A 21365-nucleotide genomic window follows, 5' to 3' on the forward strand; every position below is an offset into this window, starting at 1 on the left:
CATCTCCAGTCATCCTTTTAGAATAAAGTAACAAAAATATATTCATAGTAACTATGATTATTATCAGTACTAATTATATCTATCAGTCTTTTAAATTGAAAGAAATTAATTTAAAATACTTAAGAGTGCGGTGAATAAAGTGCCGGGATAATGACAATATCTACAGTAGTTCAAGTGTAAATAAATTTAAAAAAACCAGAAATAGAAAAAAAAATCGGGATAATAAAGAAAAAAAAGGTAAAACAAAGAAAACGATTTTTCAATTTCTTAGAGTGAAGTTGAATTCTGTCATCGCCTCGGGGACACTTGAGCGCCATCACCTTAAGAGAAAAGAAAAATCTTATAAAAGAAATGATGGAGAACAGAAAATGGCGATGATTACTTGGGAGTTTGTAATGTCGAACTGAGAATTTAATGAAAAATCGACCCAACAATTTTTCTACAAATAAAAATTTAATAACGTTTGTAAATGTGTTAAATAACGAAAAAACTAGAGGAAGCTCTAGGTGATTTCACCAACAATAAATTCAATTCACTCCAACAAGCAATTATCCGCAACGTCTACTTAATAAAAAATTTATGTAAAAGAAATTACTTTTACAAAAAAAAAAAAAAAAAAAATGTTTGATCTCGATTTAATCGATTTCAATTTACAATTTGAATCCCTTACTGAGACTTTATTTTTATTTCACTACGAAAAAGAGAACGTCTTCTACTAAGAGATCGATGAAAAAACAAACTCATTGATGTTAATTAAAAGAAGTTTTTTTATAAAAATGAGTAAATTTGTAATTTAAACATTAAATATTCTTTTGTAATTTGACTTTTATTTAAAATAAGATATCATAAGTTTTATAAGAGAATCTTTTTTAATGGAAAGACATTACATCAAGTCAAGAAGGTTGTTCTTGCAGGATAAAATGAAAATGAGAAAAGTAAACTGACAAGTGAAAGATAAATTTCAGTCAGTAATATATTATTCTTTTTAAATTCAAAAGACTAATACTTTTATTTATAATTATTATTAACGGTCTTTTTTCACAATATATATTTTTCTGTGTGTATCAAGATGATTATTAATAATAATTTATAACTAACCTTCATTTAAATTTAAGATTCGTCCAAAACTTACTTTATACTTAACTTAAGAAAACTCAAACTTGGAATAACCTTAACCCCACGTACCGCCAATTACGGTAAGAGACCCAGTACTCGATCAGGGAACTAGTATCCGACCACTCATATATTTGTATATCTATATTTACTAATACTTGAAGTGATCGAGTACTAATTCCTTGATCGGGTACTAGACCTTTTACTTTACATTCATCAATACTTACTGAACTACAAAACTACCCACGGACCTTAATATTCACATACAAAAAATCCATGAAACGTAACATCCACGACAAATTTAATATGATACATATATTTGGCCGTTTTTTCAAAAATTTTCTGTGACAAATATTTCTGTCACCCTTAGTGCTGTTTACTCTTTCAAAATGAATCAGTGAAAAGTGCCGCAGATCAGTGAATATTTACTGAGAATCAGTCCCACGTATATCACTGATTGGAGTACTTTTCACTGATTCATTTTAAGAGTATCCTTTACTACAAATTGAAGTATTTGTTACTACAATATTTTACTACAATATTAAGGTTGGAAGAATTACATTTTTTTTTTAAGATGAAATTTCTAAAGCCATAAATTTTTTTGAAGATCAAATTTCTAAAGCCATAAATTTTTTTTGAAGATCAAATTTCTAAAGCCATAAATTTTGTTACTAAATTTTCGAGCGAAATAATGTATCTTCGAAAAATGAAAAATCCAGGGATAAAAATAAAAAATAACAATTTCACAAAAATTTTAGGGTAGCTTATTTCGTTCAGCCCGATATAGTACCAATCTGACATGTAATAGTGGAAATTAATTAAATGCTTTGTAAACAATCACACGATCCATACGTTTGTTAAAATGTCTTAGTTGCACAGATCAATAACCTCAATTGAACCGAGTTACCACAAAAGCAGACGTTGCAGACAGATTAATGTTCCTGGCGAGTACAAAGGAGTTCCGAGGAATAATAGCCGAGGATTTAGTTGGCTTATATACCAAAGATCCAGAGTCCAGTTAGTGAAAATAAAAGTTTATTAAGCTCAAGAGTTGGGTTCATCCTTAAAAAAAAAATACATATCCACAGTAATGGTTTGAAAAAATATTTACATTGCTATTTATAAATTTAAATGCTGAAGAAAAGGTATGAAAATTTTTGTTCTAACCCTTGACAGAAATTTTAACGCCGCACAGATAGTCTCTCGAGTAATATTTACTAAAGAAATATGTCTTCTTTTACCATTTTAAAATCCACTGAGATTTTAACCTAGTGTCTGTCTATTTATTTATTTTCCCTCTTCTTTATTCTTTCTTTCATGCCACAAAGACAATACATCACTTGTACACCTACCAATACAACTACCTTGGTACTTTTCACACTTTCGTAGTTACGTAAATAACCAGACGGGAAAACGGATTTTTGTTTCACTGTGAATACACTAGTAGTAAGAAAAAGTATGAAAAATAAACATTAGAAAAAAGTAATACTTGAGCTTTTTTTTTTTTTTTTTTTTTTTTTTTTTTTTTTCAATCCCAACAACAAATGCTAATCAAAAGAAAAACTTTATAAGTAAGAGGCTTTTAAGAAATTTAAAAAAAACTTTCAGTAGAATTTAAAATATAAATTGAATTTCTCATATTCAAAGTTCCTTTAGTAATCGACATCTGGCTTTTATTTGAAAAAGGAAGAAAAAAATAGATATCTATTGTAAAAATGTGTGTAAATAAAATTTGTATAGGCAATTTAATTATCTTGATAAAAAAAACGAACATAACGATGTTTACGTTTGCGATACAATCTAACAAAACAAAAGTTTCGTTCGAGAGGCTCTATTTCTTTTTGTTTGTTTCAAGAAGTCACGATAATGGGGAATCAAGTGGATGATTGGAAAAAACAACAGTCAAGTAAAAAAGACAACGAATTTCTAAAAGATAACAATAGCCACCGACCAGTGAGTCGATACTAATAAAACTAAAATATTTTTGTTTCCTTATAAAAAATATAAGGTGTTAAGTTTATAAATTAAATTGTAAATTGAAAAATGGATAAAGAAATTATTATTATACCTGAAAAAATATCATTTGAAACGTTGGAATGAATTTACTTTCTATATATTTTATAAAGCCGGAATAAACCAATTTCCCGTTAATGAGGTGGAAGAGAATGAAATGTAAGAAAATTTAAATGGTTTTTGCTGGTGATGCAGTACTATATTACTGTTATTATTATTATTATTATTATCATTATTATTATTCTGTATATATAAGAGCAGCGTCTTAAGAGATATTCTCCAATGGTGTGACCCTTGTCAGAGTTAATGATCCGACAAGTTATAAGTGAGAAATGCAACAAGAAAATTTTAAATATATCTCTTTTTGTGTTCATCTGATTATAGACGGGGTTGAAGATATGAAACTTAATGAAAACACAAAATTGTCATATAAAACTATAAAGAAATAGGAGACCAGGAAAAAATGGCCAACTGGAAATTTATCATTCAACATCTAACACTTTGAGAAAAAAAAAATTGATCGCTTAACACTTTGAGATGACCATTTTACCTCAATGTCTTCCTGGTATCAAATTAAATATGTGCGCAAGCATTGAAAAAAGGAAATAGTGGTTTCGGAAATTTCGTAAAAGAGATATTTTTCAATCAGAATTAAAATTTATACAATTATTTTTAAATGAGTATTTCTTTTTACAAAAAATTCTACATTTATTTTTTTATTTTCTTGCAACGTAAAAAAAAAAACTAATTCCCTTGTGTTTTTCAGAAGTCTTACACACTTGTTATATACTTCAATGCCTGTGGCTAACCACATTTTCTTTTGCCAAATGAACTAGTTTGGTCAAAGAAATTTTCTAAAAGGAAATTCTCAGTAGGGAAATGTGTTTCTCAGCAGAAAAAGGACACGTTTTCATTTTATCTTAGTTTGAATTCATACCAAACACGTTTTTCCGGAATAAAAAGGAACGAAGGAATTAGAAATATATATATATATATATATACATATATATATATAGATATTAAGAAATTATACTGCCAGATCCCCTTTCAATTTAAATATATATAACTGTCGATATTTTCCTACGACTCTTTATATCACTTATAAAAAAAAAAAGATCTAAACATTTGATTAGGAAACAAAAGTTCGTAATAATTTCAATTTAACAAAACTTTTTCTAGCAAACAATTACTGAATTATATATTTCGATATGTTTTCATATTCCAAATATCAAAAATTGATGGAATATTTGATTCAGTATTAAAAATATAGGAAAAAAATTTTCTAGCAAATATATTTTTTCTGTTTGATTAGCATATTTAAATAACAGCGGCAATATTAACGTTCGAGTAAACAAAAAATGGTGAACGGATGTTTGAATGGCAAAATGCCTGCATATGTACACATATATGTTTATAAATAAATGAGAAGAGGTAAATAAAATAAAATAAATTGAAATGGAATGAAAATAAAAATAGAAACAAATAAAACAAGGTTGTCATATCTCACATATACACGTGTACAATAAAATTGTTCAGTAGTGCCTGATAGAGAATGAATTGACGCGTAAATACGGTATGCACAGGATTCACGTACGAGCGAATTCGTTGGAAAAGTGGGAAATAAAGTGAGTGAAATGCTGAGTCCGCAATAGAAGAATGCAACACTGAGCACTTTGTTGCTTAGAGAGGCACGTTTCACACACACAACAACTGGACTCTACAACATTTAATTTATTTCCAGTTCACTCGTGAGAATACTCCGTCATTTCGGCAGCAAACCACCTGCTTGTGAAATAGAGATGAAACGAACTAAATTTCGTCAATGCATTCCATTTAATTTTATTTTATTTTATGCATCCATATATATATATATATATATATATATATATATATATATCTATATACATCTCAACATATAGATATAAAACTCAAATTGACTGAACATTTGCAACTTCCGATTGGGATTATTCATTCAACCAGTACGAACGTTTTGTACATTCATTGTCTCCTATTAGACTTTCTGACTCTCATCAGTGCACATTCAATAATAGTTAATAAAATAAAATAGAACCTGTCTTCGTTAATCTAAATTTCGGTAACGAAATGAAAGAGGTTACCAACTTATATAATTGTTTTCAGTTTAATATACCCAAGAGACAGTAATTTTGATCTAATGAAATCAAGTTATATGAAATTTTCTCATTTTTACTATTTGACAATTTTCTACTTCTTAGTTTTTATCCCGGTATATCTACTTGACAAAAAAAAAAGTTGGTCTCTATATCCACTCAATCACATATTTTTTTTTATTACTTGCCTTCAATTTATCAGAATTCAGTTACGGAAATTTAAAATTATCTATTTTATCAATACATTTCAGTTGATTTATAATTTTTCAAAAAAATATTTTTGTTTGACAGCATCAAAAATTGAAAATATGACATTTGATATTTAAAAATAAATCAAATAATCGAAATTCACGTTATGAAATTAAAATTTCCATTTTAATCAAAAAAATCTTTTTTATTAAATATTATCATCATTTACTCAAAAAATTATAAGTTAGCAGTTTTGAACTTTAAATAAATTAATTATGTCTTTTGACAATGATAATAAATATGAAGACTGTCATTGACATAACTGGTAGTTTATTGTTGTGAGCTTAAAATTAAGTAATAAAATATTAGACAACAATGTAACAATATGACTTGCTAGTTTAATAATTTATTTGAGCATTATACCATTTATTATCATTGATATGTCAATAATTTTGACAAATTCATGATGGAAACACAAAACGCTGCTGAATTTGTATGATAGTCACTACAAAATATATATATATATATATATATATATATATATATATATATATATATATAAATGTGTCCCAAAGCGAGTTAGATTTATCAACCCACATTATCAGCTGGATAAATGATCGTACGTTTTACAACGATCCATTCGGCTGCCGTGAGCACCAGCAGAGCTAATGCGGGTATCACAAAACCCTACGGGGATCAAGAGAACGGATACGCTTAAAAAAAACTTTCAAATGGTTTCTTTCTTTTGATATATACACCAATATTAAATTATAATCTCTTATAAAATCTATAAACCATTTTCTTTTCAGCAACTTTTTTGTTTTATTTCGTAAATGAATTATTTATTTTCCAGCTGCTTTTATTATTATTGTTATTAGTTCCTTTTAATATTAGTAAGATTACTGACATATAAAATAGCAAAAAATGAAAAATAATAGCATGAGGAAATAAATAAATTTATATGTATATGCGGATGTATATATAAATGGCAGTAATATTCTGCAGCGGAGCGCAGATTATCTGATTGGTCCAGCATATGACGTACCTTCCGCACCAAGAGCAACTAACTTCCTAAAACTATAGTTATAATAGGTATAATTGCATTTAGTAAAGCCTCTATAACCCACAATTCCACTTTGCGAGATGTTATACGATTTCTCTAGTCTCTATCCGTTGGGAGAAACCAGGAAATCTAAAGGACAAAAACGAATTTGACTTTTTAAATCGAATGTCATCTCGTATAATTTTAAAATATTCTCTCATTTTTTCCACCCTTATTTTTTTTATATTTCAAATAATATCATATAAATTTTTTTCTTTTTTGTTTAATCAAATTTGTTTTCATTTCAAGAGAATTTAATTTTTAACTTTCTTATAAAAAATAGAAAATTGCTTTTTCAACATTTTCAATTATTTATTCATTTACTTTGAGAAATAAAAAAAAAATATTAATATTAATAATTTATTTTATTAATAAATCTTCATGTTGAGAATTTACATTCATAAATTTCTATATCAATCCTCTTTAAAGTCTCTCTGCTCTATGCTTTATCCCACATAGACATTGTGATGTTGTAGATTTATCACGTAAATTTAATGACTAAAATTTGAGATTAGACGAATACATTGTGTCTTCTCATGATATTCTCACTCTCAATTCGTCGTCTTGTTTTATACTACATTCTATCCATATACATATACATATACATATACATATACATATATATACAATGGTGAGTACAGCACCGCATAACAATGTAGCATTTTCGTATACCTCATTCTCTTGGTCCTTTCGCTACTAAAGTGGATTTGAACAACCGTTGCTTCTCACACAGTTACTCCGAGAAACTCCCGAAGGACGTATTTCGTGAAACTACATCTCATGCCCGCGGGCAGCTCAGCTCTGATAATTTACACCAATACGTTCGAACTTTAGAGCCAAAAGCCCAAGTATCCGGGCTATATAACCGCGAAAAATTTAATTCAATATATAAATCGGTAACATTTAACAGCCAACTATTATTCAAAATGCTTTATATGTTAACTAACCAACCACAATTTCAATAATTATTATTTTCGTAATATCCAAGAGCACTACTAGTTGTAGACTTTACTTTAAATTATCATTTAATAATTAATAGCGGGTACAATTGATACTCAAAATGTCAGTTTATTGAAATTGACATAAAATCATCAAATTTATTTTTAAATGATAATTTATTATTTCACAATAGTACAGGGTAAAAACAGTGAAGTAAATACGGAGTGGATGACTGTTTATTTATTTGATGTCCTCGGAGTGAAATTTACTCCCAAGGGGAGTATTTTAATATTGAAACTCGAAATTAGCGTAAATGACGATTGAAATAAAATCCAGTTAACTTCGGAATCACTCCGCTGAAAAAGCAAACTCCCGATTTACTCCGTATACAGAGTGATTTTTTTTAAATTTCAGAACTTCGAGTAATGAAAGACATAAAATCCGTCCTCTTTGAATTCACTGGAAATTTTTTACAGTGTACCTGCGCAATTCGAGACGGCCGAGAGTTATTTGAAAAAAAATTTTTGGCGCTTTTACCCTCTAGTTTTATTTCATGAATTATATTTCTTACTCCATTTCACACTTGAATTACCATACTTGTTAAATTTTATTAAAAATATTTATTTTTTACATTAAAATAAAAAAACAATATTTTTTCTTTATGTTCCCATTTTTCCCGCCATTCCAAAGTTAACTTTCTTTAATTTTCATACTAATATTTAAATTCAAAATTTTCCCACTTAACTTTGCTTGTTCGTACGTATGTTAATACAATAAATCAATATAATCCCTTTGTATTCACTTTACAATACCCAAAGATAGAATTCTATTGGTCATTGTTATTCAGCTCCTTGTCTTTTAATTATAATAATACGAGGACGTCTTGTAGCTTTGTGTCAGTTTGTCAAGTACAAGTAAGGGTATACCTGAATATAATTAAAATTCTTTATAATTACGTAAGGTGTCATCTGACAACTCAAAAGCTCAATGAAATGATCGCTGTCAAGTTTGAATAAATAAAATTAAAAAATTCTTATCTTTTTTAATTAAAAAATATTTTTAAAATAATAAATAATTACTGTTCGATCTCGAATATCAAATGAAACATTCAGTTTAAATTTTTTATGCATAATAAAAATAAATTACACAATCGTAATAACAAATTACGGGTAAAAAAAAAAAACCTAAGCTGCAAAGAATTTAAAGAACATCGATCTTCTCACTTTTTTATCCAATAAACCGAAAAAAAAACTAGTACTAAAAATTCATGTAAAACAAATCGGTTTTTTCCCGACCATTATCTAGTTTTCTACTACAACGTGACGGTTGATCTTCAATACCTTATTATGCTAAGCACCGAAAAAAGCTCTCGACTTAAAAAAAAACTTGACTCTGTTGTTGTTGTTAACTGGCTATTTGTAAAAGTTTTAAAATAACCCAAGATATTATATTTAGCTCCAGTTCACCATCGTCATAAAAAAAAAGCCTCCGTAAATTACTTATTATATCTTCTACCACAAAAAGCTTCATAATCTATTTCCTATATTAACTGCTGTATCAACAAAGTTAATGTACGTAATATTATTTACGTTATTATATCTAATAAAATCACATTAACGTGCTAATTTGATGTAACCTTAATAGCAATACAAGGCTCAACGGATTGCCTAATGGCAAGTGCGATTAACTAACTGCTAGTCTACTAAGAAACCTCTTCTCAACCGTCTCTTGATTAAACGAAAACCCAGTTAACAATTATTTTCTCAGCAAGCGCTTATCATTAAACTTAATGATCTGTAGTTAGCAATTAAGTAAAACAAATTAATAATTATAGTCATTTGGTCAGACAGAAACAGTTAACAAATATATATATATTTACCGACGAATTTATACAGTGTAAAAAATTAGCGGATTTAATTCAGAGTGAATGCGGAGCAGATAATTTTTTATTTATTTAACCCCCTCGGGGTGAACAATACCGCAGATAAAATAAAGTTCATTTCGAGAGGAATTTATTTTTACTAAAACTCAAGATCGGAGTGAATGCGAGTTGAAATAAAATTTATATTCCTTTCGAATTCACTCTCGATTTTTGACAAAGATTTAAATTTGAAAAAGATTAGATTTAAACAATCACTAAACCGCCAAATACCAAATGAGCAAGATTATGTACGAACGATAACATTTACAATTAAATGATCCGTGTACAAATGAGTGAGTTCACAGAGGAGAGATTGAAAAATAGATTTATGGGGTAAGAGGTGTTTCGGCTAAGTATACTACAGCTGACACTCCTGTTAAACCTATCCATCATATACCTTTTTTTTTTTTTTAAGAAGTTTCTCTGTATATGAAACACAGATTTCTTACAATAATTTATAATCCTGGGCCGTAAACTATGCCCAAAAACTAACCAAACATCTTACTGTCATTTAATAACCTAATATTGATGAATTCTATTTCATATATATTCGTTGTCTAAATTAAGGTATTATGTTTGATAAAAAAGTTTAACATGCCTAGTCTCTTAAAAACACAAATTTTGATTACAGTTCTCATGACCATCGTACACCCTGCTTAAGACGCTGCATTGGGATGTAGAAGTTGGAAATGCTATATATTGAAGCAGGCATAGCGACGAGCCGCTGCGAGAGGCACTTTGTACAACGACATCTTGCGGAGTGGAGCCGAGCCACCATCTACATATACATATCTATGTATACTCAAGAAAATATCACTCGCTGTTTACACTTGCTTGTTAATTAAAAGCATTAACATTGTTCTATTATAATAAACAACATCTCTTTGATAATTTAATTAAGTTCTTAAAAGTTCTTTTACGAAATATTATATTATACAACTTCGCTCACTGTACTTTAAAATCAAGTTTCCCATAGCATAGACCCGAACTACTTACTTGTGTATGCTATACACGGTGAAGTGAAACTCTACACTATTCTCAGAGATACTTACGCGTGATTCCAACTAAAGTTTGACATTTATAGATCGTTTTACTGCTTTTGTAGTTTCAAGATTCATTTTTATTTTTTATTAAACTTTTTTTTTTTTTTAATTTTTCCTCTAACATCTTTTGAGCTTAATCTTTTTCTACTTCTTTATATTTCCAGTTAAAGCTAAAGTTAAAAGACAAGAGTGATAAAGAAAAATTTCAATAGACATCTCGACTTATATACAGAGAAATAAAAAATAAAAATAATGTCATCAGATGAAAAATAATAATGTAGACTAGAAAGTTTTATACCTCGACTGATTACTTTCAAAATTGATATTGATATGTATATTTTATATAAGAATTTTTTTCTCTCATTTTTTTAAAAAAATATAATTCAACAAACACATGAGTGTAAGCATATTTTTTAAACTCCCCTATTTTATGTGTTACAATTTTTTACTTCTCATTTCAGTTCACCCTCTTGTGTAATTTTTGGGGCTCTTCTTTGAGCGAGACGCACCTTACTCTATTTACCCCACATACTTTGTTCACTTTTCCCCCGTCCTTCGTCATTCTTATAGTCATGTTCATGACAAGCCAGTATTGTTCGGGTAAACTTTTACTGCAGTTTATGCTGACACTTATTTCCTCACAGTTTTCCATACTTTTATATTTATTTTAACCTTTTGTATTTTATTTATTTTTTTCATTTTTACTTAAACTTTTATTTTCATTCTAAACTTTTACTCTTTGATATTAGATAAAATACAAAATGCGTTGAAACTCGGCACTCAGATACGATAAAAACTTTTCTATGATATATTAATATATAATTTAACTTTACAATAATATTCAAATATTATTATTATTATTATTATTATTATTATTATTATTATTATTATTATTATTATTATTATTATTATAATTATTATTATTATTATTATTATTATTATTATTATTATTATTATTATTATTATTATTATTATTATTATCGGTTTTCAAGCTTGTATTTTATTATAAATAATTCACAATCCATAAAAGCTCAAATAATTTTTCGCAAAAAATTATTTCATATTTACAATCCACAAACACCGGAATCCATTAATGTGAATAATTAATCACTGAAATAGCGGTCTTTGAGACTAAATTTTCCTATTTCTCTAGATAACTATTTCATATTTAAATAACAACTGAATTATACATCAAAGATGGAAAATAATCAATAATTAAATGCAAAATAAAATTTTTGCTAGAAAAAAATAATAATAAAAATTTTACCAGCTACTGAAGAGTATAAATGAACAATAAAGTATAGAACAACTATTTATTGTATTAGAAAACAATACGAGCAATAAAATTTAGTGTCCATAAACACAAGTGTATTTTTAAAAAAATATATTTTTAAAACTAAACAAAGGAAAATTTTCACAATACAGAGAACTTTAAATAAAAGATAAATAAGTGCAAACAAAAGTTTGAAAAGAATACTCAGCGAATTTTGTTTTATAAAAAATTTCTGTGGTGTGAGCAGTAACTTTTAAATTTAATAACTTTATCATACTGCTGTGTAAAAATAAATAAATAAATATGTACATACACTGTAAAAAAATTTCGGAGTGAACGAGGATTTATTCTGGAGTGGATGACTGTTTATTTATTTAATCCCCAGCGAATAAAAGTCACTCCGAAGAGGAGTTTATTTTAATATTAAAACTCTAAATCGGAGTGAATGTGGATTTAGGGGCGGGAGGGACGAAACAGGGTTCTTAAGGAAATATCAAGTTTTCAGTGGACTCAAATACACTGAATCAATTTTTTTCTAATGATATTCAAAGTAACTAGAAAAAATTTTCAATTACCGTTAAAAACAAAATTTTTCATTTTTGCGGGAAAAATGGGGTAGCCCCTAAAAGAGGTAAAAAAAAAATTTCTGAATTTCAAATGAATTTGATTAAGTTAAACTTTTTTGCAAGTAATTTACATAAAGAAAAATGATATTTTACATGATTATTAGATACAAAATAAGAAAAACAAATTTTTAATAGTTTTTATCATAAAACAAAAGTCATTAATATTTTCCAACTGACGATTGATTTTTGAAAAAGTTTAACAAAAAAAAAAAAATCCAAAATAACGCTCAATTATATTTACAAAAGTGATTTTGGAATGTTTAAAAACTATTTAAAATCTAAAATTTTGTTTTTACAAAATTTTGGGGGTATCCCATTTTGCCTACTCTACCCCCCCCCCCTTGCTCCTCCCCCTCCCCTTTTCTCTAAATAAAATCCGTAATCACTCTGAATTCACTTCCGATTTTTAACGATGTAAAAAAAAAACAGGCATTATATAATAATTGAATACCCAGTAAATATTTAAAAATATAAATACGCAGATATTTGCCGTTAATAAATAGAGCGCAGCTGGAAGCTTAATAAAATAAAAAAAAATAGTGTTATCAAGTTAAACGATCCAGTCAACCGAGGAAAATTTACGTAATTAGCATTATTAAATACGCTTCACGTCACTGTTAATTTTTTTACTCCACTTTAATTTAAAATTTTTTTTCTATCTATCTATACACTAGCTTGAGCTGTATGCCCTCTTAATTCCAGCTTTCCCTATCTAGCTATTCTACTTTGCTATAAATTTATGCTCCTCTGTACCATAGACGGAGCTCTCGACGACTTACTAGCAACGTACCATGTCTTTTAGACTGAATTTTCGTCCACCGCACGCTAAAGTGTCGAATGACAAAACTCGGAGACCCAACAAGACCAGAAAAATAAAAAAGTATGACACAAGTAATATAATATGGAGGGAAATACAGGAAATCTGATCTATTAATTTCGTATGCTTTTATTGTGTCACTATCTTTCATGTGTGCCTTGTATATTTAACAGTGTGCCAAGTTCTATGAGCACATGTCACACTTTACGACTATATATTATTTCATCATGATCGTTAAATGTGTAAGGGTATAAGGATCTATTAAATTGTGTGGTGACTACATGGTACACCACAACCACGACATATCTCTTTGTAACCTTTTTTTGTTACTTTCAGCAGGATGATATTACTTTCGATCTTTTTTTTTTATCTCAGGCAAAGGTAGATTGGTATAGACATGCAAGATACAAAAAAAAAAAAAAATAATAATAATGCTACGATTCGTATTTTATTATTAAAATTGCAAAAGATCAAAGACTCAAATAAAACTTTGTTTATTTTTTTAGCTTTTTATAAATTTTATTTGTATACGAAGAAGTAAAAGCAGAAACAAGAAGAGAGAATGACGGGGTGTTCACAGGAGCTAATCCGGGTCAGAATATAAGAGGATTATATGGAAAACGTTTCGATTGCGGTTCTCACACTGGTCCCATGTGAAAATTACTACGAGGCAATATATATTTCTTCCTTTATGGCTCTCTTTCGGTTGTTCTTTCCTAGTCCCTATCTCTTTTCAACGGTATTCTCAAGTACATTCACCGCAGTTTTAGACCACACACACATTCTACGACAGACGCCATCTTTCGCAGCACTATACACACTTTATATTGCGAAAAACTGATCGAAATGGCGCTATATATAATTTTTATTTTTTTATTATTATTATTTATTTTTGTTAACGTGCCAAATTGCTACCAACCTTGTCGTACACTATTTTTAACTTTTTCCTCTGCAATATTTTATATGCTAAACTTATTTTTTTTAATTTTTTTTTTTATTATTATTTTTTTTTTTTTTTTTCAAGTCTTAATCCTTTTTTTTTTACGCCATGTTAATCTCGTCATTTATTCGAAGTAAAATTATAAAACGTGAGGTAAAATTTAGATGTAAAAGCTTTTTCCATTATGAAAATAAAATAATTAAGAACATGAATTTCATTATATATTTGTTAATAAAACCAACATCATATATTTAAAACTACAAGTTTATTTTATTCGGGATACTTATTCTTTAAAACATCTTCTGTTTAAAGCTAAATAATGAGATGTTAAATTAGCACCATACTTTTCAACTATTCACGGTTGTATTTCATGAATAGACAATGGGATATTTATTCATTATCTCATGAATTCTCATTATAATATTCTTATTTAATTTTTCAAACACATCTCCCTTTTGTATTTTACCGAGGATTTTAAATTTAAAATAAAAACAAAAAAATTTTACAAACTCGCTGAACCTTATAAATATAAAAAAAATTAACTATAGACAAAACATTAACGGAATATATGATAATCATGAAATAATGTACGCCTGTATACTTATATACTCAGCATTCAGAGCATTTACTTCAACACATTATCAAAACTATCCACTTTTTTTTTATATACCATCTACGGTTCAAGTTATTATTTCATTTAAAATGAAACTTTTGAACCGTAAACTTTGTGTTATTACATCTCAAGCACACTATATTTTCTGGATTATTATTATTTTTTATATTTCTTTGTGCTTAATCAAACGAGCAATAGGAGTGATACTTGGAAAAAATTGTGAAGGGAGCAGATGAACAGGTTTAAGTAAATTTATTACCAACGTAATAATAGTATTGAATAAATATATAATGATATATCAGTCAAAATTTTTCAATTATGTACGTGTACGTTTATATAGGAGAGGGTCCGTTAAAACTGAGATGCTAAAAGGAAAAAATTTCTCATCCTGACTATGGAAAATCATCTACTTTTCAATTCTATTCAAATAAAATCAGACAAATTTTTAGTCGCGCTTTAATTTTTTTTTTTTTTTGGCAAAGTAGTTGATAAAATAAAAAATTCGATATTCAAAAGAGAGTCGAGCAAATCTAGGATGCTTAAGATAACATGAGATATTTTTCAAAATAAAATAAGCTAAATTTTTATAAGCAAAGGGTATTTCCAAAAAAAAAATGTATTTTTTTCAGTCATAAAATTTAATTGATATGGTAATTTGAAAATTTTTGATAAAAGTATTTTGCAAAAATCTTTTAAAAAAAATTCAAACAGTTTAAAAATAAATATACAGGTCATAAATCATAAAATCAAGCCATTTTAAAAAAAATTTTTAAAAAAAAATTTTGCACACCCTATTTTTCCCTTATATATGTATATATATAGATTGTCCGATATTTTTCGGGGTCACTGCAGTAAAATATAGTGTGCACTTTAATATGTGAGTAACATATTTTATCTTGACAGAAATCGTACGTTAAAATTTAAAACGCTACATTTAAAACCATTTTCTTAAAAATTATGAATCAATAATAAAAATATGTCATATATGTCGATAAAACAATAATAATCGTATAAAATAGCTATAAGTTTAAATTTATTACCAAAAATATATCTAACATGTGTCTTCATAAATATATCATTATCCACAGTGAGAAATATAAAGTTGTATCAGTGGTTGTATTAATAAAAATTAAAAATCAACAAACGTCTTTTGAAACGTTAATAATATTTAGTAACTCTCTTTGCTGTGATTATCTACTACTGTATCATCTTTCAACGGGCTTTAAACTATTTCCCCAATTCACAAACTTTAGCAAGAGCTATAACTTTTAATTAATTAGAATTGTAAATAATGGCCAGACTTTTATTCCATAGAAGTAGAAAGAAAAAAGTTTATAAAAAACTATCGGGCATAATTTTTTAAGTAAAATACAAATAAACAGCATTTGGAAATGAAAAAAATTAATGAATAAAAGTTAACAGAGATAAATAAGTTGTTTAGGACCATGGATATCGACCAAGTGTATCAAAGTTTAATATTTAGAGTTGTAAGATAACCGCCACGAGTTGTTTACACACTTACAAAGTATCAAATGATAGGAAACATAAACTCAGCGTGGAAATATCTTAAAGTAACGAAAACTTTTCTGATATAGTTTGGATAACGATAAATGTGATATTTCAAGTTTACTTTAAAATATTATTTTTTTCTGTATTTAATTATTTTTTGCTAACACATCCCATTGTATTACTGTTTCATTGAACAATGAATGCATGTGAATATTATTTAATTAAGCTGCAATATTATTTATTTCATCAAAAAAATATAATTCATTCGGCCTTTTATTAACTCCAGTAATTCATGCAGAACAATTTTTAATTAATATATAAATAAATTTATATACGGGTGTATTTTTTTTCGATATTCCAAATGAATTTCATGCGCTAAAATTTTTACGTTTTATGTAATAACAAAAATGTCAGTATTTTAATTAAAATAATTCAATTTAATACTTTATGAATGTTACGTAAATTTATAAAAGGTTAGTTATTTCGTTCGTTAAATAAATCAATTAGCTATTCATTAACGAAAAAAGCGAAATGACAGTTAGCTTTGAAAGTAGCGTTGGACATTACATGAATGATGTCTTTTTATTTTACACGAATTCAACAAACGATTCAGAATTCAACGATACCCAATTTAATGGTTAAAAAATACTTTTGAGGGGAGTCCAAATAGTTTTGATTGGCCAAAGTTACTCAAGTAAAAATATGAAAATTTAATTAAAAAAAAAAAAAATTGAACTTTATTTATATTTAAATTCGAATTTGAATTTGAATTGTTTGATCGGAAATTTTTTTTTTCCCAAGGTATATTTAATAATATCTATTTCGTTGTTTTATTTCATTATATTTTGGAAACAATACCTGCAACACTTGGTAACGATGAAATAAAAAATAAAAAAGTAGTTGATATCACGTGAATTTTTTAACGCATGAACAGTCGACGATTCTGAATTTTTGGTTCCAGTTTTAACTCGACAAAAAGTAAAATAAAAATAGAATATAATGAAAAAATTCACAGAATGTAGAAAATATAAAGCGTATTGGTCAATATCCAAGTGTTGAAAATTGCATTCGCACGAACGCTCGGTCCATTTATGAAAATCGTTAAAATCATCGTGAGAAGAATATAACATTTTTTTACATACATTTCTCGCGTTATTCAACAAAAAATAATAATAATAAAAGTAATTTGCATATCAATTAAAATTCAAAAATATATTTTTGATTTTAAAATATGAATTTTCAATAATTAAGTTTGCATATATTCATTCCACAGTATTTCATTATTATCAACTGAAAAATATTATTTCATCCACTTAAATATAATTCAAATAAAAAATATAAAATAACTTGAATGAAAATGCTTTTTACCATTACCGATAAAATTACAAATGGAATAACTTAAAGGCGCCGAATATAATCGTATTGAAGCTGCTCAGAAGAAAGTAAGAAATAAAGAAAGAAAGAAAGTAACTTAAGTATTGCACTCGACCATGCAGCTTTTTTTTTATTTTATATATTTTCTTTTTTTTTATTATTATTATTCTCCATTTTATTTAATTCTTTTCACTCTACTCTGCAACCTCTCTCCTTCCGTCATCTTCAATCGATTGAAAAGCTAAATGCATTTCCGATCTCAACCATTGTCTTTTACTGTTATAGATAGAATAAAAAAAATACATTTATATAAAAAAATACACGACTCTATAACTCTTTAGTCATTGAATTTTTTCGAAAGACTTCACTCAACACAATAAAGTTCAAGTGAAACCAAAATAAATAATAAAAATTTCGTTCAATAAAAATTGAAAAAAAAAAAAAAGGAATTTTTCGACTAATTAAGTCGTTCATTAATGAAGAAAAACTGGGTGATTGGAATCAAATGCAATACAACTGTCAGCGATATCAAAGGATGATAGTTAACGCATGTAAACTCGTTAGTCTGTCTTTGCCAGCGTAAATATACGTATGAACATCGAGCTCAAACAATTTTACTGTACAGTAATAGCAGTAGTGTAAAGTTAACACGATGAGACTAGGTGAGCGTGAAAAGGTGATAGGGAGAAAACATTGTGAACTGTACAGTAGAATTGTAACTGAGTTGAAATAAAAGGAGTGAGGATTTTTTAACATAGTAAAAAATCGAGCTTTGCTTTTAACCCATCGATGTTAAAACTCATACCGCGCCTCACAAGTACTGCAACATCATTCTTTCTCTTTTTCTTTGTCTTTCTCTATATGGGACCAATACTACTCTCTACTATCGATAGTGACAAATGCACAGTCCCGAGTGTAATACGTTGGATATCGAACTTTCGTTTTAAAACTCGTCGCGTTCTGTTCGGTACAACGTCACGCACGATAATCCTCAAACATAATTGCTATCCCCTCGTGTACAGTCGTCGCATGTGGAACCCGATACACGTAATTCGTACCAAATATTCCACCCTTTTTTTTTTATTTAACTGCCTATTTGATATTATTGGCATTTTCATTGATCAATATATATATATACCTATGAAGTTATATATATGTATATATATATATATGTATATATACTTTTGTACTCTGTACTCTGAACTCGGTGGTCGTGCGTATGCTCCCAAAGCGATAAATTTAAAAAGTTACCAAGTCAGGAGATGAAAATTTTTTTTATTTCAAACACTTATAATTTTATTCATTTTACTTGCCACTATTAATTATGGTAATTAGCTTTTTTCTTTTTTTTTTAGAAAAATTTATTTAGGAAATTTTCTTTAAATTGTTAAATTAAAAATAAATTATAAATTCTCATTAAAAATATAAAAAAAACTTTTTTTATAATGAGCTGTGAAAGTTAATTAACAATTTGATTAAATAATCAAATATGGCGCTAAAAAATAAATTTGATTCACAAAATTTTGAATATCATAATCCTTGAAATATTTTGGTATCCGTGACAACTAAAAGACATACAAGGTCTAACAATCACACTATTGTAAAAATATTAAAATAATAAAAGTCCTAAAGTAAACATGAATTTTTGAAAATAAAATCACTCACCGACTGTCGGCAGAATGTCGGTGCGCGCGAGTCCCACAATAGAAATAATAAGCACGAGGCTCCTGACCACAACGGGCGTCGTTACCGGCGCTCTAAGCTCACCGATCATCGCGGTGATACTGGAAAACAACGCGAGGGTACACGTACGGCATCCCGACTGAGGAAAGCGTTAACAAACAGCAGCCTCTGTGGCTGTTTCGGTTTTCGTAGCGCCGTCGTACTGTTCACTCACCCCGCGCAGACGCTTCGTAATGTTCACCTACTCTACTCTACTCTACTCTACTATGCTGTATACTCTCTCTCATTTACCTCTTCTGATTCTCACTTCCAGATTGACCTCTACAAACACACTTATATACACATACTCACATGCTAACGGATACCCTGACACACATAAATATACCACACATATATTTACAAACATACTAAACCCTCTCACTTACCTCATCAATAGCCGTGATTAATTATCACTTCTACAGCTTGGTATAAATTCTATATGCTTTTCGAGAGCACGAAACTCACTATGATTTCTCATCACTCCACTCTATGATACTTTACTGTTCTTTTTTTTTTCCTTATACAATAAATAATTTTTTTTTATACTGAGTCACGAGTATCTAATTAACCTTGTTATTATTATTATTATTTTTTTTTCTAAATATAAAACAAAGAAATAGATAAAATTAATTGAATAATTTTATTTAAGTAAAAAAAATTTATTGAAAAAATACCATTTTTTTTTTTTTTTAAGAAAATATTTTAAATATACGATTTATTAAAATTTTTTTTATTATATATATTTTATGAACTTTAAAGAGAGAGTAAAAGTGTAAGTGAATTAAACTAGATGATGAAAAAGAAAAAAAAAAAAATTACAAGTTTACTTTCATATTGTCATGAAAATTTTTTCCCAAGCAATATAAGAGCTCCATTGCCACTGATGTTGTAAAACTATACTCTTTATAAGAGAACCAACTTTCGCTCCCTCTGTATACCTATTTAATTTTCACAGTAAACGATCTATCATACTTTTAATGCCATGTCTCAGAGTAATTTTACTATCGCTTAATTTTTTTTTTTTTTTTCAAACCTCTTAATATTTCAACGCCTTCTTTATATCATTTATTTTTACATTAACTTTTAATTCTTTGTTCATCTCATCTCGATTAATAATAATAATAATAGTAATAATAATAGTAATGGTACACTATAAAAAATCAGGAGTGAATTTGGAGTGTTTACAGATTTTATTTAAATCCAAATTAACTCCGTCACTCCGATTCGGAGTTTTAATATTAAAATAAACTTCCCTTCGGAATAAATTTCACTCCGAGATCAAATAAAATAAATAGTCATCCGCCCCACATTTATTTCAGATTCACTCCGGATTTAATATGCGTTTACTCCGCAAATTTTTTACAGTGTAGTAGAAGCGACTATAACAATAATCAAAAACACAAAGAGAAACAATGAAAGAAAAGAGTGTAAAAAAATATTGAAAATAGTCTCACGTGTGTATCGGATCAAGTGAATAAACTAACTCAGTGGTCAGACACACTCGTGTATCTATACCACTGGGCGCTTTCTACTCGCATGCATATAAATTTTGTGGCTGTCAAAAAGCTAAATAGAAAAAGCAACATTCAATAAAGAATAAAAAAAAAATACATGTATTCATATATATACATATAAATATAAATATAAATAAAATAAAAAATAATAAAATATGATGGAAATGTAGCAATCATCTAAGTGCTGCATCGAATTTATAGATAGATATATAAACTATACGTGAATATGAATCAACAGAAAGATGAGAGAAGAGTTTTGGCACACGATACTATATCCATTTATCGGAGATTTAGTTTACTCGATCGCCGAACGAATGTGATTAATAAAGCGAGCAAAAAGTCAACACAAGACGGAATTATAATCATAATTGTTTGAAAAAATATACCACGGATTCAAAAATCGCGGCAGAAAATAGTAAACACACTTTAGTGTACCGTATACAGATCGAGAACTTTTTTATTACAATAACCTCAAATTTTGTTATGGTTACACGACTAAATATTCAAGACAACATATCTATGGTAAAA

The 21365-nt window shown here is 27.8% G+C and overlaps 1 protein-coding gene across 1 annotated transcript in view; it reads right to left on the bottom strand.

Annotated features, from left to right (window-relative positions):
* The window catches only part of LOC103577560 (opioid-binding protein/cell adhesion molecule homolog), a 79426-nt gene extending 67071 nt beyond the window's left edge, over positions 1–12355 (bottom strand). Inside the window, exon 1 of the mRNA XM_014444225.2 lies at positions 12298–12355. Coding sequence (XP_014299711.2) covers positions 12298–12319 — 22 coding nt within the window. The 5' untranslated portion in view covers positions 12320–12355. The remainder of the gene's footprint in view (positions 1–12297) is intronic.
* Between the last annotated feature and the right edge of the window lie 9010 nt (positions 12356–21365).

Source organism: Microplitis demolitor, chromosome 3 (assembly GCF_026212275.2).
Source record: "Microplitis demolitor isolate Queensland-Clemson2020A chromosome 3, iyMicDemo2.1a, whole genome shotgun sequence".
Classification (NCBI taxonomy): domain Eukaryota; kingdom Metazoa; phylum Arthropoda; class Insecta; order Hymenoptera; family Braconidae; genus Microplitis; species Microplitis demolitor.